General features: G+C 39.6%; 1 protein-coding gene across 8 annotated transcripts in view; it reads left to right on the forward strand.

Annotated features, from left to right (window-relative positions):
* PTPRM (protein tyrosine phosphatase receptor type M) overlaps nucleotides 1-26,538 on the forward strand; it is a 778,989-nt gene that overhangs the window by 546,804 nt on the left and 205,647 nt on the right. For all 8 annotated transcript variants that reach the window (XM_038543828.1, XM_038543830.1, XM_038543829.1 and 5 more), the window contains one exon: nucleotides 236-368. In XM_038543828.1, the coding sequence (XP_038399756.1) occupies nucleotides 236-368 (133 nt within the window). The remainder of the gene's footprint in view (nucleotides 1-235; nucleotides 369-26,538) is intronic.

Genomic DNA, 26,538 nt, shown 5'->3' on the forward strand with positions numbered 1-26,538 from the left:
GGCGTGGGTGTACTATCCAACTTTTGTTATGGTTTCGTAAAATATTGAAGAACAATGTGAGCAATTACCCTCCTTTCAGTGCATATGAAAGCTGTTGAAAAAAAATCAAAAGCTTGTCTGTCTGCTGGTTCTGATAAGTCTTCTTACTCTGCTAAATGCAGCAAAATTTTTTAAAATGTAACATCTTTATTCTCTTACCCACCGTCTGTCCTTTTTCATTTCTTTCCATCTTCAGGAGCTGCCACCCCAAAGCCAGTCCCAGAACCTGAGAAGGAAACAGACCATACAGTCAAAATTGCTGGAGTCATTGCTGGCATCTTGCTGTTCGTTATCATATTCCTTGGAGTTGTGTTGGTAATGAAGAAAAGGTGAGCTCCTAGCTGTTGCCAGGGATGTGATTCTGTCCCATTGTTTGCCAGGTTGCTTCATGTGTGTGAAAATATTCAATTATTGGGTTGGCTTTCAAGACCCACCTGTGACTCTGATTATCAGTGTTTTTCCTCATACAGCATTCAAGGTTTTCAGACAAAATTTAGAGTAATAGCTGTGGTGTTGTATGGCTATGCCAAGCATACCATGCCAAGTTTAATGTAAGACTATGTGTCTTCCCACACAATGGTACATAAAGCTTTGCAAAATCTTTAGACATTTACTAATCAGAAAGTTTTTAGTGCTGATTACTGATGTACTAACACATTTGATGCTCTCAAAGACATGAGAAAGAAGAATTTTCCTGCTCATTATAATGAAGATAATGGTGATGATAAAATTTACTGAGCCCATGTTGTGTTTAGGCACCATGCTAGGAATTTACAACACCCCATGAGAAAGAGACTCTCAACAAACAGCCTTACAGGAGCACAGGCCGTGGTATGACTAAAGACAAGAACTAAAGCACATTGGGTGTTGTCGGATTGCTCTGTCTAGCCAAGGGGTGGTTTGCGGGAGGAGAAAGTCTAATATGGCTGTAATAAGCAATCCTTGCCTCCCACACTTGAAAAATATACAGTGTCCTTTGTGTTGTGGAAATGAGGAAAAACTTACTTAGTGGTACAGTGTTCAATTTATATAATTATCAACATAAAAATATAGATAGTAAGTGATAGCTTAAATTTTCCCAAACAGAAATAATACTCAGATCTTAATCCTTTTCTCTGTAGTTTTCAAAACAATTACAGAGTGGGAGTAAGGGCATGGATGGTAGGAGGTGAGGATGGAGAAGTCAGCAAACCGAGGTCATGAGGGTCTTGTCTGTCATCTGAGGAGGCTGGACTTGGTACTAAGACCCAATGATGGCCTTCAAGTAGGTAGTAATGTGATGTCATTCTAATCTTAGAAAGATCACTCTGATGTTAGGATTGAGCACCATGAAGAGGGAAAAGAACTCAAGTCAGGAGGAGCAATTGGATGAAGAGGGGGCAGCTTTAGGAATAGTAGGAGGTAAATTTTAGAGGCCATTTGGAGGCAAAGCCCAGGGAGAAGAAACAACATAGAAAGAACCTAGTTACTGACTTAGACAACTTTGTGGAGATATTAGTATTCAGAAAATGCGGAATAGGCAAAGTAGAACATATTTGGAGAGTGAAGATTGGAGAGGTAGATGTTGCACTTTTTCAGTTCACTCTTCCTGTGAGATTCAGTGGAAATGCCCACTGGGCAGTTGGATGCCCTGGTAAAGATTTGGAACAACATTTTCCATAGTCCAAGTCATTGGCCTTGGCCGAGCTGAAACCCTAAGTTTGGATGAGGCTGCTCAGAGTCACTGTAGAGTGAGAAGGAAGTTAAGGATGAAGAGAAGACCGTGGGTAGCACAGTATTTAAAGGGTGAGTTCATATCCACATGGATGCATACATATGCATCTTTTCTTGCTTTTTCCTTCACCTGATGTTTATTGCTCTACCTAGGCCTCAAGACAAACCATCCCTCTGTCCCAGCTGCACGTGGCACTAATGGGCCCCCATCGTTTGAGTTATTCCTTCCCATTTGCTCTACATCCTTGATTCCTTTCTTCTTTGACCAATCATTTCATTTCTTTACTTATTTTTCTTTCCTTTTTTTCTTCTTGTGATGAGAGCTTTGAAGATCTACTCTCTTAGCAACTTTCAATAGGCAACCCTGTATTGTTAACTATGGTCACTATGCTGTATATTAGATCCCATGACCTATTAGTTGTATAATGGAAGTCTTTTCATTTTTAATTCTTTTTTTTTCTTTTCATTTCACTTCTCTGTAACTTTCTTTTCTTTATCCTTTTTTCTTCTTCTCTAGCTATTTATCTCTTTAGTTCTTGCCTCCTCCATGTTTCTCTTTTTTTTTAATTTCTTATACTCTTACTTCTCCATCACCTCTTAAGTATTTTTCTCCTGGATGCTCTACATTGCACCCTAACTCAGTGCTTATGCAGATAGTTTATCTTTGCTACTTGTAGTTGGTCCTGTTTTTTTTTTTTTTTAATATTACTCAATATAAATTTGAAGCAACATCAGGCCTTTCTATGCCTGGATATTCAAACTAAACACTTTGAAGAGATTTATTTTTAGTTAAGGGAATATGTTGGATTTTTGTGTCATCTGGCAAACTCCCTATGAGGAATATCCTGAGACTACTAATCCAGTTGCCCTGTGACCTTAGCTAAATGTCATTTCATCCTCCAGGGGTCTATTTCTGCTGGATTAATTCATTATTCCACCTAGATCTCTCTGGTAGTCATGGAGGTAATGTTATAAATTATGCATTTGAAGAGCTTGCCTACGTTAACATGTGATCTTGATTTATTAGACTAAATACCAATAACTCCTATCAAATTTACATGATTATTTACTAGGTACTAATCTTAAAAGGATTGTTTTCACAGCATGTACCGCTTTTGTATTTGCTTTTTCTGAAATACAGAATATGTTTTCTGGAAGGTAAATTTGCCAATATATCATGCCCATAAATACAAAACTTGTAAAATTTAGACCTGAACAGTCATGTGGTGCAAACTTCCATATTCAGTAGGAATTCTTAAAAATTCTAAATGTTGGGGGTTTTTCTCCAAAATTTTAGTCTAAATTTTAAAAACTGTATTTTTAAATCATTAAGACATGATATTAATCATGAACAAATTGCAGGAGTATCATTGATATGTAATAAGCCACATTGTTTGGTTAGAAGAACACTGAATTGATTTTTTATTGAGGCCTAACTGCCATATAACATTACATTAGTTTCAGGTGTACAATATCATGATTCAATATTTGTATATATTGTGAACTGATCACCACAATAAATTTAGTTACACCTCTCACCATCTTTTGATCCCCTCCCCCACTTTGCGCACCTCCCAAGACCCCCAGGAGAACACCAACTTCAGATTTGGAATTCCTAGACCTGTATTTTAACTACATTTGTGATATACATAGTTCTCTGGGCCTTAGTGTTCTCATTTGTATATTGAGAAAATTGTACTGGATGACCTCTGAAGTTCCTCCCACTTCCAAAATACCAGGTTTTCTCTAAATAGCAGCCTCTGGTGACACTGTATGTGTGTCATTCTAGAAGTACAGTGGGTGGCTTCATTGCTGTATTTCATTATTTAAACATAGCCTGTAGTTCTTCCAAAGGCTATCTTTGTTCAGTCAGCTCCAGTCTAAAAGTATGACTTGGAGAACACTTATCTTTTTAGCACCGTTTCCCACCATCAGACTGGAGGCATTTAATTAAAAGAAGGGAGTGGGAAGAAAAATGAAAACAGGGAAGGAGAGAGAGAGAGAGAGAGAGAGAGAGAGAGAGAGAAGGAAGGAAAAGAACTGCCCCAGGTGTGGGGTTCTGTATGTCATGAGTCATTTTTGCTGGTTAAAGCCTGATGCTAATCGGACTCTGAGTTCCATTCCTGCATATTAGCCCACATTGCTTCTGCCCACAGTGCTCTGCGTCAGCCAACACCAACATGTGCCATTGGTCATAAAGACAGACTGGGCCCAGGAGAAAGGGTGGTGGAACACACTCATCAGTATTTCTGGAAATAGGGTTGGAAGTCTGTCCTGATGAGGAAAAGTCAGTGGTTACCATCTGTGTTTGATGACATGCCAGGCCAGATGGGCCTGAGCTCCCTGGAGTCAGAGGGGACAGCATATTTAATTGGGAAGCATTGCCAATTATTAGCTAAGACCGTATTGCTTTCTGAAGGACTGGCCATCTACAAAAAGTAGTTGCTGAAGGTAGACCTCCAGTAGAACACATAAAATCTGTTCAACTCATGCTAACTCATGAAATTCTTTTACATATAGACAATAATGACTAAAAACTAAGAGAATCATCAGTTTTAGTTGGCTATTCTGTCTTATAAACCTATCACAAATGAATGTTGTTAATTTGTTTACAATTTGAGCCATGCTTGATTAATATATGAAACCAACTTTTCCTTAAAAATTTTTGCAAAATCTTTACATTTATTTTTATTTTTATCTGATAAGCAAAGCAACTTATTATTTTTTCCCCAAAATATGTATTCTTTTGAGCGTGCAGTGTTTTGTTGCAACAAATGTTAAGAAAGGTCTAAGATGGATATGAAATTAAAGTTTCATATAGAGTCATATGACAACATACAGTTGACTCTTGAACAACGTGGAGGTGAGGGGCACTGACCCCCTATGTGGTCAAAATTCCAAGTATAAGGGCTCCCCCAATACTTAACTATTGAGAGCCTACTGTCAATTGACAACATAGTCAACTAACACATACTTTGTATGTATTATTGTTGTATGTTTTATATACTGTATTCTTACAATTAAGTAAGCTAGAGAAAAGAATGTTATTAAGAAAATCATAAGGAAGAGAAAATACATTTATGCTACCATCCTGTATTGAAAAAAAAAAGTGTAGAAGTGGACCTACCCAATTCAGTGCTGTTCAAGGGTCAGTTGTATTCTCAAAATTAATATAAAATAAGTTGAGCAGGAGATACTTAGTATTTATCATTTTTCATCCATGTATAATTAAATATATTTGTGTAAATGAGAATACCTGCATTTTCAACATTTTTCATAGGGAATAATTTATCTCAATAACATGTTTGACAGACTTTAGCATACAAGCACCATCAATTTTACCCTGATTAATTATATTTACTATTGTTTCTAAAATTGCTATAGATCTTTTAGAAATTTAAGGACATTTGTATTAATTATAGTACATTCCTGTCTCAGCTATTATGGTAAATAGAAAATACAGAAGTTGTGTCCATATGAAAATAATTAAAGAGATATGCATTCTTGGTCAAAATAGCAAATGTTAGCTTTTCAACTCATGAACACCTGTTACAGGTAAATGTGACTATTTTAATCCTGAAGCCCTATACCTCTCTACCTCCTTTCCAGAACACATTTTAACAACTGTGCATTTTGCAAATGCAGCACATATTATTAAATATTTAAAACCTATTCTCTTATATTTAAACAATACTGATACTGAGGGGAAAAATCTTAATAAAAATAGGAAGTATTTCTGAAGACATCACGAAACAAAAAAGAGAAAATTTGATGAAAGCCCACTTTTCAAAGAGATGCCTGCAGCATGTAGCTGGAGGCAAGTTGACATTATCTATAGTTCTTTTGCTTTTGCTGTTTACATTTGGGATAATTTTTTTCCACTATAGCTCAGTGTGAGTTTTATGCAGAAAATGTCCTAAGTCTGGGTGCTCTATTCAAAGTCTTGTTTCAAAATCACATTTTCTGAAACCACATCAAGAAAGTCATATGTAGACATTTCTTTGTGATTATCATGTAAAATACATGTGCTTGATATGCTGCCATATAAATAACCGAATTCTGAGACTTTTCTACTCCAGCACATCCTTCGGCATGCATGAAAGTGGATATCTGGGTATACGCAAATAAGTATGGATATGTCATCCTAATCTATCAATCAGCTAATGTTCTTCAGTTTTCTAGATGATAACTGGATGGGCTTGTGGGACAGAGGCTAAGTTAAACAAACTGAGGCCTCCTCTAACCCAGACTTTATGTGATTATCCTAATAGCTCCTATGTTAGCCACAATTTCTGGATTCAACCTAAGGTTTGATTATGTTCTATTATGTTCTATAAGGGTTCTTTGGGAGCTGTTTATAAGGAAGATTTTATTTAAACAGAATGGTGGAGAATAAGAACACCCAAGTTTTTGTTTTGTTTTTATTTTAGAGGAGGAAAGTGTCAGAGAGTGGTAAGGGGTGGCCACTTGGGCTTTAGAATCTTACAGACCTGGTTGGAATGCCAAGCTCCTACTTTAGCAGAGTAAACATGGATGAGTCACTTACCCTGTCTAAACTCAGTTTGCAATGGGAAATGTGACGATGCTACTTGGTCCTTCATAGGGGAACACAAAGGTTGAGTAAGATAACTCGTATACATGGCTGGTGCATGATAAATAATAGCATAGGAGCCCAGAAGTTTGAAAAGTTGTTCAAGGTGGTGTCCAAGTACAGGAAGAACCTAGCATAACTCAAGCTTGTCTGATTGTTCACCACTCTGCTCCACAGCTTACAGCCACAGCACTCAACTCGGAGGTGCCTCTTGCTCTGTTAAAACTCAGGTAGTGTCCAGATCCATTAGTTGGAAACTGTAGTTTGCTGCAGTTTACCATTGCTGTAAGTGTGCAAATACTTGAAACTCTTCCATCATGTTTTAGTGTTCTTTTTGAGCCATCATGGGAAAATAGCTAAATAAAACCTTTTCCACTTCCTCCTTCACAGATGGTTTCTGTAAATCCTTTCAAGTACGTGTATTTCATGTCATTTTCTCAGCTGTTACGTGGAGCTCGGATAACTCACAATAGCAAGGGTGTTCTGTCCTTGTCTGGTTTAGTGACCAAGAGAACTTTGTTAAGTTTGACAGCAAGTCATGAAGCAAGGGGGTGTTTACTCCTGCCCTTCCTCCTCAGAGACAAACTTTGGAGTCTGGGAGCCAAGTGCAGGAACCAGCAGTCCCTAGTTCACCTGCATGCATGCAGGCCTGGGCTCTATGGCTTCCAAGCCATGTGACCACGGGCACACTGCATGGCTTTGTGTCCCTCAGTCTTCCCAGGATACTGAGGGCATAACAATAGTGCTTACTTTGGAAGAATGTTAGAAGAAAACGAGTTCTTACCAACAAAGGACTAGCCCTGATAAATATTAACTATATTAATAATATACATGATCTGCTACTTTTGTATATGAGCTCTAGCTGACCATCCATACATGTTTCAGAGTTCTTGTTTCCATACACGAAAGACAGGCCAGGACAAGGGGCTGTTTCTCCTTTAGAGGGAGTCCACCTCTCCTTTGCCCATGGAGAACATGGATCTTGAATCATGAGGGTAGCAAGGGAACACAGCTACCAGGAGTAAGGCAGCTCAGTGTCCTATTGTCAGAAGCTGGGCCTTCGTGCAGGATGACACAAAGGAAAACCGCTCTTGGGCTAGGCTGGGTGTATTTTCTGCTCAGGCCCCTGCTCAGTGGAAAGGAGGGCTGGCATACGGCTTACACAGAAGGAAGCCAAAGTCTCGAGACATCAATACTACCGCTCTTGGAGATTTATCCCTGAGCCCCAAATTCTTCTGAGTGGTCATGGCATTTAACACAGATACTTTGTGGACCCAGACCTCCGAGACCCAGATTCAGGGAGGGACCCAGTGGTCTGCCTCTGGGGTCAGAACAAAAGGCTAGCATTACTCTCTTCAGTGTCTGAATAGTACTGTACATCTGTGTGGACTCCCTGCACCTGCCTTAGATCCTGCTCAGCCAACTACCTCAATTCCCACAGGTTAGGGTCAGCTTCTGGAGCCATATGGAGTGTGGACCCTCTTGCCTTGTTACCAGCACCAGCTCCAAACCTGCACACAGTGAACAGGGTGTTTCACAGATCTCTCAGGGGACAGTTGTCCTGCTGATTTCTATTTTTGATGGCCATGACTTTCTCACATAGCACATTTTTGTCCTATGCTCATTAGCATAGCTTCTTAAAACTTGTTCTTTCGGGCTTTCTTGCCTCTGAAACTCAAGTCTCACAGAACCTAGAAGGGTGTTAAGAAGGGGTTGCATATTTACTACTAAAATGGACTGTTCTGGTGTCCCCAGTGGTTCACATGGATTGTCCCCATTGAGTCCCACCCCAGCTCTCCGTGTTCTGTAGATGGTGTATATCTCCAGTTATGTTGACATGCCTTCACTTTCTGGTTTGTAGAGTGGGAAATACTAAGGGCATGAAAGCTCAGGATAACTTTAAACCTGTCACCTTGGTTAGGAATTCAAACTTAGTGTAGGATCTCTTCTTCAATTCTTTCTGGTTTTGTTTTGTATCGATGAGTGAGACAATAAAGAAAAATACCTAGAGCATAGGAGAAATAGACAAACATATATATATTTTTTCAAGTATGCCATTGTCTAACCTGACTTCTTTAGTCAAGATGCCTGACCCTTGTTCTAACATAAATCTAAATTTATTTTTAACACGGAAAGGTGTCTTGGACTTAGGTTCACTTGTAGAAAACTACATAAAGTTAAATTTTAAAGAGGATAGAGAGGGACGACTCTCCTTCCTTCCTTTTAATGAGGAAAAGAAAGAATAACTCTCTCTCTCCCACTCTCTCTCTCTCTCTCTTTCTCTCTCTCTTTATTTTGGGCAGACCTCAGCATTACAGATGCAACACTGCATGAAAGAGTGTATCAAGGTGAATAGGAAAGGGGTGGTTTTGCCCAGGGCCCCCACAGAATGTGCCTTTTAAAGCACCCAGGACTTCCCCAGACCCACTGGAAATAGTTTTTGTTGCTGTTATTCTCATATATGCTGTTTCCCTGTCGGCACCTGCTGTGGTAGAACTGAAGTGAATGGGTTTTATTGAAACAAGCAAAACCTGCCTTCCTTATTAAATTCAGCATACTTCTATTTATTTGTGAAAACAACACAAACAGAAAATTGGCAAAAAAAAAAAAAAAATGTATCCCTGGTTGTCGTATCTAAGAATGGCCCATTTTATCGCTCAGACGCTCACGCAGACGTTAACGCAACTTCCAAAGGTTAAAATCATAGTCCCCAGGTGGCTTGAAGCAACACCTGCCTGAAAGTCAGAATTCCAGTTTGGAACCTGGGGCTTGGTGCTTCCCTACTCACCCCCTCATTACAGCACTCACGTACACTCTGCTTGCATGCAGGCTCTTGAGTTACCTGGGTCCCATCTGTCTTTTCTATTAGATTATAACATATTTAGGGCTGTGATATGTTGTTGTTTTTTTTTTTCCATCTCTGACACCTTGCTCTCATGCCCTGCAAGATGCTTTGTGATGTTGGGTGTGTAGTATATTTAGCAATTAAAAACAAAAACTCCTATTTAATGCAAGGCCTTTGCAGTGAATCCAATTCACTGGACTTTGAATTGCTTTGGTTTCTTATTTATTGGAGGAGATATAAGTTTTATGATAGCATAAGATATTTTTTAAGTTTGCTATGTAGGCAATCTGTTGGCCAGATTCCCTATTTTGAGTAGTTTGAATAACAATTATTTACATTGTTGATTTGATATATTAAAATAATTTAAATGGATCAGGGACATATTTAAATTCAGATACAGCTTAATTAAAGCAAAGATGGATCCATAACTATCATTAGCTTAAATTATTATTTGTTTTTAAACCACCTCTGAAACATTCTTTATAAAGCATGTACTCCTTTAGTTTTCACAATCAACATCAATATAGATAAAAATGATCATATTCAAAAAATGAATAAACAGCTTCAGGATGATTTTCTTTTATACTATGGGCATGTCCTAAGTAAATTAAAATACACTGATTTGTTAGGTCTTTTGTTCAGTAGGTTTACAATGAAAATGTTCAGGCTCCTATCTTTTGTAGCTAAGCCAGGGCATTCATTCGGGTTTTCTCATTTGCAGCCCTTGGGCTCCTAATAGGTCTCCTACGGCCTCCTTGTATGGAATTGTGTGTCGCCAAGGAGTGTGTGTTTGATAGGAATGTGTGTATAATAAACATTGGTTTACTCTCTTTATATCAGAAAGAAAACATTAACAGAAACAAAATCAGGAAAAAGCCATTTACTGAACAGCTTAGTGTAAGCATATAGTTACTGGGAACTCTCAGAATGGCCTTTATTTTTTTCCTAATTTGCCTAAAAGCCTGGGTGATAGATTTGGCATCAGCATCCTGTCCTATAAGAACTGGCCACTCCTTAAAGAGAATAGGTCAGGTATCAGTGCCTAATTCTCAGGGATGGCCTTAACCTTTACTAAAAGGGATGGGAGGGAAATATCAGAAATATATTAAGATTTTGAAAATGAAATGCTGACATAGCATTAACTGAAATTCTTAATTCAGTGGCTGTCATCTGGGCGTAGTATTGCCCCCTCAGGGGACACTTGGAAATTCATGAGAGTGTCTTTGCTGAGAATGGCTTCAATGAAATTGCATCTGTTGATTTGTATAGTTTTGTAGATACAGTACTTGAGGTTTTTCCGTTTATTTGTCAAGCTAGGGTTGACTCAGAGTTCTGGTCTTAAAGATCACAGTAGGTATAGTTTAAGAGTCACAATGGGCACTGCCTGTGGGGCCTGTAAAGATGACCCCGGTGAGTGAAGGTGAGGCCCTTGGTGAAGAGTGTGTTTCAAGAAAGCACCTGCCTTCCAGGTTCGGTCAGGGATATTGCAGCGACACACATCTTTCTGCTCTTTCCAACCCACAGGGAAGCAAGAAATCTTCATTTCTTTTATTAAATCTTCTCATTTTTTTAATTATTAGCAACTAATCAATTTTTAAACTTTGGCTAAATAAAATGGGTACCCGGTCACCAATTTATGACTCCTGATGGTAAGATAAACCAAGCAAAAGACATTTAAGGACCACATTTTAAAATTCTTTATCACCTGTTTCTGGCTATAGATATTGTTTTACATCGGAAAAGGACAACAGACTCCTTGCCCACCCTTTTCTCTGCCCACGTTCTCATTAGTACCTGTGATGCCCTCAGATGGTGAAATTGGCCTGCAAAGGATTTTGTGAGTAGGTAGTTCCTACTTGGAAACACACAATAACTTAAGCTTCCCTGGGCTTGTTGGTGAGGTTGCCGGGTGGTGTGCATTCAGTATGCCCCCAGTTTATAACTAGAACCTGTTCCTGCTTTCTGCACTTAGAATACTGTTGACTCCAGCTCACTCGCTTGAGCTCTCTCTCTCTCTCTCCCTTTCTCTCTCTCTCTATCTCATCCAGGTTTGAGATCTTTGGACTCTAGATGAGCTGCAGGTAGTCACATCTTTTAGAGTGTTTTCACGAAAAGATTGCACATTCATCATCTTTCTGCTCTTTTAAAATCATTCGCCCAGTGTAAGAAAGAGTACAAGACTACCCCCTGCAGTGGGTTCTTGGGAAGGAAGCCGGCCCACATGAGCAAGGCCTTCCTTCCTAGAGTGACTTCCTGATGGAATGTGCCCTGAGTGCTTGGGTTCTCCTGCTGCTTAGTCCAGCCCAGGTAACAAAGCCAGGAAACATGGATATCATGTGAACAGGCTCTGTGGCTCCATGACAGTATCGCTATTGATTCCCTTATGCTGAGTTTGAGGAGTAATACTTAACCAGTGTGCTATAATCTGAGAATAAGGAGATAGTAGATGTCCCCTATATATCATTGCTCGCTGCCCCAGGACACACACACACACACACACACACACACACCTTTATAACCTGTATTTAAGAAAGAGAATCCAAATTTAAACAATTTCTGATGCCTTGTAGCTTTTGAGGCACCCCCACATCCAGTCCACTGCATGGTGACCCCACTTGGTTTCAACATCAGGCTATAGTTATGAAAACATTCTGCCGCTTTTGTCTGCAGTGAATACCAGAGCCCCCGTGGCACATCTAGCAGGCCTGCCCCACAGCCTTGCCACCCCCTCCTCGGCCTGCACCTAGCACCTTCTGAGGAGCCCACAGAAGCCTATGTGCCACATCACAGCCATGCCACAGCTTGCTCCCAAGGGCCGGGCCAACCTACTTTCACTCCTTGGCAGGAAATTGCTTAGGTGCCTGAGCTCCACTGACTTCACTTCAAGAACAATTTAATTTTCTATGTCCTAATTGCTCTGCTGGTGCCTGGGCTTAAATGACCCATCCACTTGGATCTCCAGATAACTTCTAACTCTTGTCCCTAAATTTCTCCCTATAGTCTAAGACTGATTTTTTTTTTTTTTTAACTTGGAACTTCAGCAAGTCTAGCTTATTGAGTGTCCCCTTAAGTACGGACATACCTATCAGGATCTCAGTGGTGAGGTTCAAGCTCTGTTACTCCACAGTCAGCTTCAAGTGTCCCTCAGCTGCCCGCAGCTGATACCAGGTTGTTAGTGATCACTCCCGAGGGAAGCCTGCCGAGCACAGAGGCCCTGACAATGTTTGAGCAAAAGCATACAGCAGAAATAAATGGTAGTTATTCCGTGTGGTTTTTTGCCTTTTTGATAGACATTGATATACAGAACAAGAGACGACAAAACCTAACTGAAGTTGTAAGTTGCTAACAGAAATAATAAATCACTATGTGAAGGAAGAAGCCAACTATAGGAAGAATGTGGTTGATTAATGAACATCATTAACAAGTTCAGTTTCAAAGGTCAAAATTATAGATCTGATTATGTGCAGTGTGACACTCTTTATTGATGTTCAGGTCCTTTTGCTAACACAGAGAGCTAAAGGACGTTACCAACAATTATTGTAATACCATGTGTTCTATGACTTATAAAATTTTGAATTCTCAAAATATCTCTTAATTACTATCCTGACCAGAGCATTAGCTTTATCATTTTTAGTTTAAATCGAGGGCACTTGGCAATCATTTCTCATTCAGAAGTTACACTAATTGTAGTGATAATATGTGAAGAACTACAATCAAACTGGAGTTCTGAGCAAGTAACAAATCAAGTTAAGCTAAGGTAAATGAAATAGCCGTAACAAAGACCCATAAATAAAGAGAGAAACTAAGTTGAATAGAGAAATACAAACTAGATTTTTGGATTCTAACATGTTGTGTATTATGATGACTTGAGCCCACTGGAAGAAGTCTCTTCCTGAGTTAATTTTGTGATTTGGCAGGCACAATCTGCTAAGCTTATTTCTCTAGCAACATGCAGTCCCTTTTGGAGGTGTACATGAAATGGAAAATGTACTAACTGGGACCCAGAAATGCAGCCCTACTGTTTCTATTTATAAAAACATCTTCCTCGGTATATACCCAAAAGCCCTGAAAGCAACTCAAACAGATATTTGTATACCTGTATTCATAGTAGCCTTATTCACAATAACCAAATAGGTGGAAACAGCACAAATGTCCACCGATGGATAAATGGATAAACAAAATGTGATATATATATCCAATGTGATTTACTTAGCTTTAAAAAGTAAGGAGATTCTGACACAGGCTACAACATAGATGAATCTTGAAGCCATTTTTGCTAAGTGAAATAAGCCAGTCAAGGAGGACAAATACTGTACAATCCCACCAATAGGAGGTATCTAGAACATTCAGATCATAGAGACAGTATGGTGGTTGCCAGGGGCTGAGGGGAGGAAGAATAAGGAGGCATTGTTTGATGGGTGCAAAGTTTCAGTTTGGGAAGATGAAAAAGTTCTGGAGATGGGTGGGGCTGCTGGTTCCCCAATGGTATGAGTACACTTAATGCCACTGACACTTTAAAATAGTAAAGTTAGAAAATGTTGTGTTATGTATGTTCAATCGCAATTAACAGTGTTTGACTATTGGTGGAGAGAATGATGGGTAGGCAGGTCTTGAACTCAGCACCACCCTCACCATTCTAATCAGTGCTCAGCCTCAGAGCACTAGCCCACCCTACAGCATTGCAGATGTGGCTCATAATGGAGTGTCAGCCTTGCGGGCTGGAGGGTGGTTCCTCAGTGCAGCTCATAGCTAGAGAACACTGATACCATTCCATTGGTGCATGTCTACCTGACGCTCAGGGGCCACAGAAATACATCAAGCCACATTTGAAGTGTGCAGCCTGAAGTATCCCAGCATTTTTACTTACAGTGGTGACCGTGAAAAAACCATGCCATGCCTTGGAAAAATGGTTCCTTTAACTGTTGCCGGAATACCCCTGACTCAAGGAAGGATGGCCATCGACCTGGAACCACCCAGGGCACATGGCCCCAGATCACTGTGCTGCACTGGGTATTTCTCTTGTGAGTGAAGAAAACAATATTCCCTTGCATTATCTTTAGACGCCATAGAGTGAAATACGGGTAGTGCCAGGCCAGTGGCTTACATGACTGTCAATTGTTTTATTTTCTTTACTAGTCATGGTGCTATGGCAGAGATCACCTACAAACAGAATGTGTCCAGCATTCTAGAAGCTAACAGTGCTTCTAGTGAAATCCACATTGCTCCCCATAGACAGGCCTCAGAATTTGTGTAATTTCAGTCTTATGGATTTTATTTAAAAAAAAACAAAAAAACAAAAAATAAATTCAGTTTATGTTCCCTAAAACTTATGGCTAGGGTTCCTTTTGGTTAAATGAAGCTTAATTAGCAGATCCTGATTTATTCTCTGGTTTGACTCTTTCTAAGCAGCCTTTCCAAATGGCTGTGAGTTGACTAGAGATTCTCTGAGGGCAGGAACTGTGGTTTAATTATCTGCCATTTCTAACTATATAACTGTCTGTGGATCATTGAATAAATGGGTAAACAGCAGGTCCTACCATATGTGAGCCTCCTAGTGTTCTTCCTACCAAATGGCCCAGCCCCCCAGCTTCTAAAAGAGACTTGGCTGACTCCACACTTTTGCTTCCTGTTACTGAGGGAAGAGGCAAGGCCCATTCTTGCTTTCCACTCTCTTTTCCCAACAGAACTCCTTCCCCTGAATTCCTTGTACTAACTGAAGTCACCATGACAAGGACAGAGCCCTATTCATGGGATTTTGCTCAACTATCTTATTTGAGGCACTATATGTTTACATATATGATGTGTGGCATCTGTAAGAAACTTCATACAGAGCCTGTCTTCCCTGGGAACAAGCTTATTAACCAAAAGAGATGATTGTGATCCCAAAAAAGATCAAAACAATTTGCCTTCAAATATGTAAATTACGATGAACACATCCATGAGTGAACATGAGTTGACTCTTCGCAGCAGTCATTCCATTTGTATTACTTGTTACTTACGTAATAATAATGACAACAACAGCGATTATAACAATGATTATTAGCCAATAGATGTTCAGCATTTGCCTCATACTGGGCACCACTATGAGTTATTTATGAGCATTAGTACAGTTAGGGTCGTAAAGGCTCTATGACATATAGACCATGACCCTGTTTTTACAGTCCAGGAAGCTGACACAGAGAAAGTAAGTTGTTTAAGGTGGCAGGGTCAGTAAGCTATAGAACCAAGAAGGGAAGCCAGGCCACCTGTCTCCAGAGCTGCCGTTCTGAGCCATTATGCTCTTTAGTCAAGATGGAATAGAAATAGGAAAAGATGGACCTAGTATTTACCCACTGAGCTGGAAAGAAGCCACAAGAGAATCACCTGACCTCTATTGTACTAGTATGTCTCACCTCAGATTTTGCAAAAGAAGAAAACCATACCTGTGTGAAAGAGGAACCTTGCAGAGCCAGGCAGGCAGTCTCGAAGCTGCTTCCAGATATCGGCTCTGCTCAAGGAAGGTTGGGAAGCAGAGAGGGGACTTGCACACCTCAGGCTCCTTTAGACGCCTTTGACACAGCAAGCATCTCCACAGGCTTGAAATACACAACAAATGAGTGGTCGTCTTCATGTGTAACTGATTTCCAAGCCCCACAATACACACATTGTGAAACCCAAGGTGATTTGGCAGCCTCTCTCACCCAAATGCAGTGACTACTCGGTATGGAAATCCTGATAGTTCCCCCCCACTTCTAGCCCTTGTGTCATAAAGCCTGTCACTCCCACAAACAAGACCTGTTTTTAATGCATTTACACTGCATTATCCAAGGGAGCCAGGCTCCTCACTTCTCAGCATGACCTTGATCAGCTGGGCTCACCTTTAGGACTCAGAAGTCTATAATTAATAAATACCCTCTTTCCAACCCACAGAAAAGACTGGAACTTGAGACTCCACCTGTGTCTTTGTCACTTCTTACATGCTGACTTGTTAGATTCTGAGAGAAGAAAGTAAGGCTAACAGGCTGTGGACAGAACATACCCCAGCTCTGTGTTTCATGAGAAGACTCTCTTGCTTGAGTTGCTAGAGGCACCTGTGGCAAGAAGTTTAGTGCCCTGGCCAAAAAGATGCGGTGTGGTCTGAGGTTTGAACTACAGCAAGCTCTGGACAGGCTTGGGGACTCTTCCTGAAGGAACAGGCAAGGCTGCTTACGTGTGGTTCTCAAATGTGGAGAGGTGCATAGATGAATGTGATACAGCAGCTCTTCTTTTTCTCTTTTTGTCTTCGCTGACATAGTATGGCATCTGACACTGAGATAAATATATCTTCCAATGATGTAGGGAAATAAGAAGTTAAGTCTTTGAAATGATTTATGCTTTGCCATTTTGGCTGGCATTGGGGCCCTGCACTGATTTTCCTTCCGGGTCTGTGCCCTTCCTTGCTTATTCCCAGTTGTAAATACTCCCATTTGTATCCTCCTCTGCTGGGCAGGAAATGGTCTCTGGTTCCCAGCTCTGAACAGCACTGGGTATGTTTCTAGCACTCAGTTAAAAATATTTACTGGCATCTGTATGCTTTTTTTTTCATCTATTTCAACATTATATTATAGAATTTATCTTAGCCTGAAAGGTATTTCCTGAGAGCTACTAAGTATTTTTAAATGAATTTGATGACATATTTTCATCTTTCATCACATCTAAATCTTAATTTTTTGCCAAACTGTTTGGTTTTCACGTTAAACCTGGCAGCCCCAGACTGCTTTATGGCCAAGACTAAGTAATAGGAAACTATGATAGGTCTTCATAACATCTTTTGTTATTCTTACAAAATGTACTTTGAAGTATCAATGATAACTATTTTAAATTAAACTTAGCAAAAATAAATGCATAGACTACATTTAGTGTGTGGTACTCTTAGTTTTAATTATCTTTCCCTCTTTCTCTCACTTGCAAATTTGCTAAATTTGGTAATTTGCAGACTGTTTCTTTTTCATTAGTGAGAAAAATAAGTTAGCTCCATATCCATTTTTCTTAAAATAACTATTTTCTAAAGTTCCCTTTATGAGTAGAATCAACACTCAATTATTTGTGTTAATGGGGGACGGAAAAGATCCAGATAAAACAATGGATAATCACAAATTGTTTATATAAGGGGAAAGTACTGAATTTTATAGAACAAAGCTGATTTATGGACCACTTACCCCTCTCTTAGTAACACAAATCTACATAACAACAAATCCTTTTGCGTTGAAATTCCTCGCAGTAGAGCCTCTGGTCAGGCATCCAGCCTCACCATAGTACAGATCCCCTGTCACCACAGTTAGTTTATAGACAGGGGCGTTTGCTTACCCATAATCCAGATTCGCTGCAATATCACACATGTAAGCTCTACCTAGACTCCATGAGAGAAGTTAAATAAAATATATTGCATTCCTGTTTGACTTTGGAATTAAATTTCTCTATAAATATCGTATCAACCCCCTTAGAGATAGTTTCCTTTAAGAAATATTCTAAGTGTATGGGAAGAAAATGAAGACTAAAAACGGTAAGTGTCATTGAGACATATCACAGTGAGAAACACAAGAGACAAGAGTCCAATGTTCCCATACCATTCTATGTTCATTATTTTCTCTCCTTTCCCCAGAAAAATTAATTTAGGAAGTTCTGTTGCAGTCTATGACAGACACATGTAGCAGTGGCTACCCTACAAGTGACAACCTCAAAAATACCATGTCGAAGAAGGCAATTATCCCTTATCAAATTAAGAAGACAAACTTTTTATTTGTTGAGGAGGTGAAGCAAGGGTAAATGTAGTGGATTTATTTAAAGGTACTTCCCTCAATTCCCTCGCTGAGTGCATGCGCTGAACACTTCATAAAGTGTATCTCCGTGTAACTTTCCTGGATAGCAGAAATTTAGACATAGAAACAGCATTAGCAACGATAAAGAAAAAAAATCTTAAATGTCTAATCTAGAGCTATCATGAGATTCCATATGATTTGAGGATTGGTAAGAATTTCACCCGAGGTAGGAACCGAGTGTGGTACATGGATATGCACTTTTATTTAGTCTTGAGGAATGATATGGATTGGTTGCAAATGTCTTTTTTTCTGCAAAGCTTCTATATTCACATAACTGAATGGATACTAATTCCTTGAAATGTGATTTTTTTTTTTACGTTGGGTCCTTTTTTTTTTGTTTTCTGTAAGTGCTTATTCCTGAAACGACAGCATAAGTAATTTGGAAACATGATTTAGTATGCAAGTATTCACTTTATATTACTATCATTTGGAATGCATTTAATGCACAAGATTGTTCAAACTAAATGATGCATAGAATTTCAAGAGCCACAAGGAGCCTTGGAGTTCATCTCTTCCTAACCTCTCATTTTATAGATGAGAAAACAGAAGCTCAGATAAGTTAAATGCTTTGGGGGGTGGGGGGGGTAACCACAGCTGTGAATCCCAATTTGCAATTTCTGCACAGATTGCTTTAACGTGACTTTTCTGGAGACTGCTTAACTGAATGATGTCAGCTATGCTAATTTCCTGACATGTCACTGACAAAGCAGGGGCCACGCGATTAATTTGAAAACGTCTGTATTTTTCTAGTGCAGCTAGGTGAGCTCCACCAAGCAAGAAGTCTTAATCTGTGACAGGCCCCAGATGCCTGGAGAAAGTGCTCAGCCCGGAAAAGGCCAAGCTGTGATTGATTGCTGTGCCAGCCACACAATTACAGTCAGTTACCAGTGTCGGCTCCCTCAAACTACCGTGCAATAAATTCGTGCAGGAGCTGAACATTCGTAGTTCTTGGAGCTTCATTGTACTGTTTGCTCTACGCAACAAACTTGTAACATTAAGCTCAGAAAAAAGATAGCAGTCTTCAAAATTACTTATTGGCAGTCTTGGGGCTAAAGCTAGCTTGTTTGGGGCCCGTCAAAGTAATACACAAAGGTTTGCTTACCTTTTCATTCATTATCGCAAATAGAAGTCCAGACTCGTAGCCCAGACTAGGAGGAGAAACTCATTAAAGCAGAAATTTACAGGGAGATTCCTGACGAATCAATCTCTGGGCCAGTCCAGGCACTTTAATTTTGTCTGTCCTGGGATTTTTATTATAAAAAAATTCAGGTCCCTCCTGAGAGCCATCTAAGGTGTCCATTGCTTCTAGACTCTTCAAGTGGCAACAACATTTGCAGGTGGTGTGGACTGACCACTGATTGTCAAAACTGGTCCAGAATGAAACTGTTCATCCAGACTGACTTCTAAGTCACATAACTTGCAGATGCCCTGAAGCAACAATAAATTAGCTCTAAATTTTCTGTTGAGCAGAGTCTTCAATGGGGCCATCGTGCTAATGCTCTTCAGTCATTTTGCTCAGGGCAAAGAAAGAAGTGGAAGATCTAGGGCTACAGGTGCCAAAACACGCTCATTCCCAAGAAAAGAGCCTACATTAAATTCCTGGATAATTAAGGCAAAACAGAAACTGTTCATTCTACACCTAAATAACCTTTTCTTGCTAAAAACTTTTTTTTTTTTAAGTTTCAGAGTTTACTGTCTGAGGGAGGCTTATGAAGGCTATGCTTCCTGAATCTAGAATGTGCAGAAAGTCTACAGCTATAAATGTCTCCACAGCAAATGGGCTGTGTGGCGTGCTACAACCACAGCCTGCTAGGTAATTTATGTTGCTTAGGGACTGTACTTTTCTAATAGATTGAACTGTTAGTTTTCAGGAGGATTTAATGAAATATTGAACCAGATGCCACTGGTCTGCCATGAATGTGGGACTATGAGAAATGAGGAAATGTTGCTTGGTAAACAGCTAGGACCTCTGTGAGGGGGGAACATGTTGGGGCCTCAGTGAAAGCAAATCACAGGCAAGAGAAACATGGCAGGCTTCGTATAAATGTGTCTGCATCCACGTCCTATGCTCATTTAGAATAATAGGAGGCTGTGTCTAGCCCAGGGCCCTTTTGATTTTCCAGAAAAATCATCTGAATCTGGAGGTAGGGAATAGGGGCTGAGGTTTTTCTGGGTCATTACTGTTGGCCAGTGTTAGTCCTCTGACTGGCCCTGTAATTCCACTGGATATGCTTTTGCTGTATTCCTGTTTTCAACAATATTATCGGATAATTGGCATCAGGATTGAACTAGCGGAGTTTTGCGAAGAAAACAGTGTCTTCAGAATGAGAATCTTACGTGTCACTGTGAGAGCCCTGACAATTAGACTCCTTCTTAACACTTTAGAACTCTTACCAACTCCTCCCCCCCCTTTTTTTTTAATTACCAATGTCAGGACAAGAGGTTGTTTCTCAAGGAAAAAAATCTGCAACTTATAAGTTCAAATTTTGATTTTTCTCATTAGGAAAGACAAGTATTGCTAGAGAAGTTTTTTTTCCTCTTCTCTATGAGCAATTACTTCAACTTCCAACACTTTCTTGAGTATCATCCAATTTATTTTGCTTAAGATTTTAAAAGTTAGTATTTTTTTTAAAGTTGGTATTTTAAAAGATATCTCTAGTTGTCCTGTTTTATCTATTTTTCTAGAAAAAAATACTAGTTTCAGGTGTACAGGGCAGTGATTTGACATTTATATACATTACAAAATGCTCACGGTAAATGTAGTTACCATCTGTCATTGTACAAAGTTATTACAATATTACTGACTATATTCCCTGTGCTATACTTTTCATCCCCGTGACTGATTTATTTTACAACTGAAAGATTGTACCTCTTTATCCCCTTTGCTGATAAGACAACCTTCTAGTTGTCCTGTTTTACAGAGCTTTCTTGTTTCTGCATGGCCCATCCTGACCAGTGCCTAAGTGCACTTGGCCAAGAGCCACGTGCAATGAAAAGGGGCCTGGCATAGTTCTGTGCAAATTTATTTGCCAATTAAAACAAAATTTGTGAGTTTAAAGATGAACAGTCAAGTCCATAAGGATTCATGTCCGTGGGGATGTTCTCTGTCGAAATAACTAAATGTCCAGTGTAACTTGGATTAACTTTTAACAATGTGAAATTGAAAGTCATCAGCTCCCTCTAAATACTTTTGGAATGGAGTAGGTGATATCACTGGAAATCTTGTTTATGTAATTCTTTCTGTCTGGCCCCAGGCCAGTCCTTAGTAGCTGATCCTAGAAAAGAAGCTGAAAGCTAAAGGAAAGAAGTGATACCTCTTCTTGTCAAGTTAAAACCATAGTGACGGTACATATTTACTTGTACCCATTTTATAGGACAGGAGTTTTCTTGCAGGTCATTCAAGGGAATCCTAGTGGATAAAAAACTATTAAGCTGCTTCAGAAAATGAGTAAGCTCATCCTGGTTTGGAAGAACAGGCATTGAGTTGTGTCTAGGGCCTGGGTTTTAGCCCCGGTAAGGTCACAGTCATCCATGACCTCCGGCAAGTCGTAGAACCTTTCTTGGCCTCTCTGTTCAATCCACAAGAACTGCAGATAATGTTTCTGGTTGCTTAGCACTGCTGATACCTTATTCTCACATTACCAACTCTGATCTTCACAACAAAGAAATAGATTAAATAAATTAAAACACGGATAGCTCCTATGAGAACTCTAGACCAATTATTTGATTTGTTCATTTCTGTGACACTCACTCCAGCCTGTCAGATCTGTAGCCTCAAATGAATAGGGAAGCTTGTTTCCTGTTATATAAAGTCCACATTTTGGCTACAAATAAAGTCTGGAACTTGTTTTAGTCTCCTGTACACCTGCTCTTGCCCTCAGCTACTCCTTTTAGAGAAGTAAGGATTTATTGCTGTTCCAGCATAGTGCACATCACATCATGGGCTTAAGGGAAAACATGATTTAATAAACAAAGATTGATAAATACATTTTCAGATATTTTTCCTCATGTCACTCTGATTTATATGATGGATAAGGATAGCCTATGGGAGCAGAAGGGAAATTTCAAGGAAACCTGTGGCTCTGATTTTCTGGTACTGTGTGACCATCCTATCGCAAAACACCTTTGGTATGTCAACAACTAGTCTTGAATGAGGCCCATATGGACTCACTTGACACTGTCATTAATTGTACCAGAGCATGATGATACATAAAACAAAGCCCTGCATATATGTGTGTACATATGTGTATGTATATATACACACTAAGCACATATACTTTTTTCTTGATTTATGATGTTCCTGTTTCATCATTCTTGATAAGAGATTGTACTCAGTTCGGGGTTTAGGAATGGTAGAGTGACATATTGAATCATTCAGTAAATACTTGAGTGTGTGCTTATTCGGGGCACACACTAGGAGTTGTGGAAGCAATACATATCAGACTAATCCAAAATCTCAAGAGCATTATAGGCTAGTCAGAAACAAAAGCCATGTACATAAACTCAATATTAGGTTGAAAATGATAAAACACCATAGAATATGTGAATAAAGTCTTGGCAAATTCCGAAGGAAAACTTCCTTTCAGGTGGAAGGATTATGAGAACTATAAGGAGGAAATGGCAAGATCTTCAAACATAAAAAAATGTAAAACAGCATGTGTTGAAGTATTATTATTAATAATGATCATTTTCATAGTGTTTCATAACACTTGCTGTAACAGAGCACCTAGCTTGCTCATTTCATGTCAGTATGGGTGCAGAGTGATTAAAACAGGTCAGATCAGAAGAGTACTGCTTTCCATCAGGGAACATTGGTCCATTTGCAAACAATCAAAATGAGTGTGATTGGGGAAGTGAACTTAAAGATTGACGCAAAGACAAGTGGGTTTGGGTTTCGCGACATCAGAATGGGTAATAGAGTTAACTTGATGAAAGAAATTATCGACCTAACAGTACAAGTGTAATTCCACAGAGCATAGGAAACTCTTCAATGCAGAAATAGTAAGGCAGTAAGAAGAGGGGAAAAATACCCTAGGAGAAAGTGCAATTTGCTACCCCTTTTTAAAATAAAAAATGAATTGCTCCATGAGTAAGAATGAACGCACTTTCTTATTAAAAATAGGTTTGTCTTATGATTGCCTGTTACTGTTTGAATCATAACTTCCAACTGCTGGTTTCATTCAAAAGAAGCCATTAAACTCTCATACTTCTTGAATGTGCCCAGTGTGTGAAAGCTTTAATTAAATCTACAAGGAGAGCCTTAAAAGAACAAGAATCAAATTAATTGCAACATGGGCCACGCATTTGTTTCCCTGACAGTCCCTGTGCTTTGGAGAGAAAGCAATTCTGGGTGCCTCTATCTGAATTAGTAAACTCAGTATCACTTTCCATTAGCATGGCCGCTCAGTGCCATGCATCTCCTCTCTGACACTGTTTACATGTTAATGCCTGCACAAATAGAGTTTGTTCCAAATGGTTTGCTATAGGATTCCAAAGCAGTAAATCCATGAGGTGGAATAAGTGGCCTTCTGCTTTCTACATCACCCGCTTTCTGAGTTCCTCTCTAGACTGAGCTTCATAATTAGACTGCAGAGTAATTAAAGAAAATTCAGCACATGCAAACGGGCAAAGGATTGCCTGCTAATTATGGTGGTTATACCATCGTCAAGAAAAATTAATTTCTAATATTATTCTCTGGCTTTTCAGTGACCTAGAATGTAAACTAAGGAAATGATGTTTTGTGCCCGAGAAGGACTTATACAACGGAGTTAATCAGTATTTGTCCCATCAGGAAATTAGATATAAAAGCATATATTTGAAATTTTAGACCTACCCCCCCCCAAAAAAAAGACTCCAGAATTCCTATAAAAACTTCAATGTGTAATTACTTTGTTTTTATTTTTCATGTTGGTTTTGGAAGATGTTGTTTTTTACTCTGTCAATAGTACAGTATAATCACACCAGCAATCTGAAATATTCCCTCCTGTACCAACTTGAGACATTTACAATTGGGAATTTAATTAGACAGTGTATAATTTTCTTGTTTTAAGGTCTTCCACCTATTAATACCTTAGGCCAAATGTTTAAAGCCAGCGAACTGTGACTGGTTATATTCAGCTTTCTGTGAAGGAAATAGCCCTAAGCAAGGTGGCGTGGTTTAGCATGCTGAGTCAAACAGGTATCTGAAGGTAATTTTTTGGTTGCACATAGTTTAGAATTAGAACTGAAGGGATTTCCACTTTGAGACATTGCATATTTTAACATGGATTGTTTCACAGGCTGAGAATTACATTTTCTCACTGAAACTGTAAAGCAGATTTATTTGTGAGTTGTCTGCCTTTACTGCTACATGTTTTCTTCCTTGCTCCTCATTTCTGTAATGCCAAAGACTGAAAATACAAGCCTGTGTTATTCCTATGACGGAGAAGGGGGGGATCCCCACATTTTTAGAATTTGGAGCTTTGCATGTTAATTAAGAGAAGGAATATTCACAAAGTATTAAAAATTAAAGATTTAGTCCATCCAGGGTCAAATGGGAAATTTAAAAATGTATGAGTTTATATTGTTAATAGTTTCCTAAGGGCAAATTCATCCCATATTTGAGCGATTAATGAATTGCTTGTTGTGTGGCAGTATAATAGAGAGAAAGAGTACAGTTAGACATAATCTAGAAGTTCTTTTTGGAAACAAGCTAACAAAGGAGGCTGTGTAATCTCTATCCATTGCAACTTCTAAAAATAGGTTGGATAACCATCTATCTTGAGGGACTTCAGAATGATATGCCCAGAGGCAGGGAGTTAGATCTGGAGACTTCTTAAGTCCCTTCCATTTTGTAATTCCCATAATTATTCGTGCAAATATAAATCCGGACCACATGATTTTCTTTATTCCAGTTGTCATTGTGTGAAAAAAAAAAAAGATCCCCAATTCAGCACTTCCATTATAGAATGTTGCTGTCAATTACTAGGCTTAACCCCAATAATAAGAAAGGGAACCAAAGTGCACATCATCACCAGTAGGATGGTAATTTGTGATGTCTTTTGAACTTCCAAATGACTGTTGCATAAAGGGCTAAGAGAAAGGTCATGCGAAGCTTAGCTTCAGACATACCCTGTTGTTCCTCAAAAAAGATTTTGCTCTGATTTAGCAAAATACCAACAGCCAGTCGGGGGAGAAAAGATCAAGGCCAATAACCTTCCGAAAGGGAAGTTAACCTCAGCAATAAATGATGGCTGTTGCCTTCTCTCAGTACTACACACACATACAGAATTGATTAATAATACCCTGCATCATGGCTTCTTGAAAGCCTCGTGATGGCTTCAGTTCTAATTACTTTTGGGTCAGATTGATCTTTTCTTTCAGATTTTTCATCTTTTCTTTCTACCCCTTCTCGTTTCTGCCCTTTCTCTGTACCCTGACTTCATTATTTTGTACTTCTTTTTACATTTTTTCTATCAACTCCATATTCTCCCGCCTTTCTGAGGGGAGATGTGTTTTCTTTTTACTCATTCAAATACTGGTAGCCTTGGGGAACAAGAAAAATTATTTTAAGTTTTTTTTTTGTACCTTTTTAAAAGCATGAAAAGCTTTCTTAGCCTTGTGGTGTATGCTTCCTCAGCCCATCATCCACTCAACAAAATAAGCAGTTTCCTTAACATTTCATTACAAAGTTTTCCATGCCTCTTGATTTATTTATTCATTCAACAAATTGAGAACCCATTACATGCCAGGCACTGTTCTAGACATCGAGAATAGAGCGGTGAGCAAAATAAACAGAAATCTTGACCCCTCTGGAAATTCAAAAATTACCTTAGAAATTTTACAATAATAAGCAGTAATCAGGGAGGAAAGAGGAAGAGTGAAGAGGGCTTTTGCCTTTCTCCATGCATACCCCAATCTTCTTCCTTGTGGTGGACAGTGGCTACATGACCATGGTCTGCAAAGACCAGCCCATAGGAGGCACGGCCGTGGTGAGAGGCAGAGATGCATCAGAGTTTCTGCAGGGCCGGCAAGGAGCACAGATGCAGGAGCAGATGGGACAGCAGGAGGAGAAGGCATCCTCTGGCAGAGCTGTGCCCCCGGCCCCAAGCCTGTTGCAAGAAGGCCGAGGCCTCTGCCGATGGGGATGTAAGAGCAGGTGACCCAGAGCTGAGCTGTGCCTCACTGGGAGATGCAGGGGGCCCGGCGGAGGCCTGGAGCAAGTAGCCTTCCCAAGTGTACCAAAGCCTGGACTACAGTGCAGAGGGGCAGGGAGGCTGAACCAGACTAAGTGCAAAAGGCAGCCGACCTCGTGCCAGAAAGGTGACGGCCTTGAGCAGCCGTGATTCTGCCTGAATCAGGTATTTGCTGCTGCTCGTGCATCGCAGGAAAGTAACATTGCATTAGGAAATATCTCCATTGGCTACTTCCCGTGACCTTCGGCTGCATCAAGCAAACCCAGGGCCCCACGGGAAGGTGGACCTGCCCCAGGTTTGCCCCACGTTACCAGTTCAGGACCCACTTCCCTTCATCAG

Source organism: Canis lupus, chromosome 7, assembly GCF_011100685.1.
Source record: "Canis lupus familiaris isolate Mischka breed German Shepherd chromosome 7, alternate assembly UU_Cfam_GSD_1.0, whole genome shotgun sequence".
In the NCBI taxonomy this organism is placed as follows: Eukaryota; Metazoa; Chordata; class Mammalia; order Carnivora; family Canidae; genus Canis; species Canis lupus.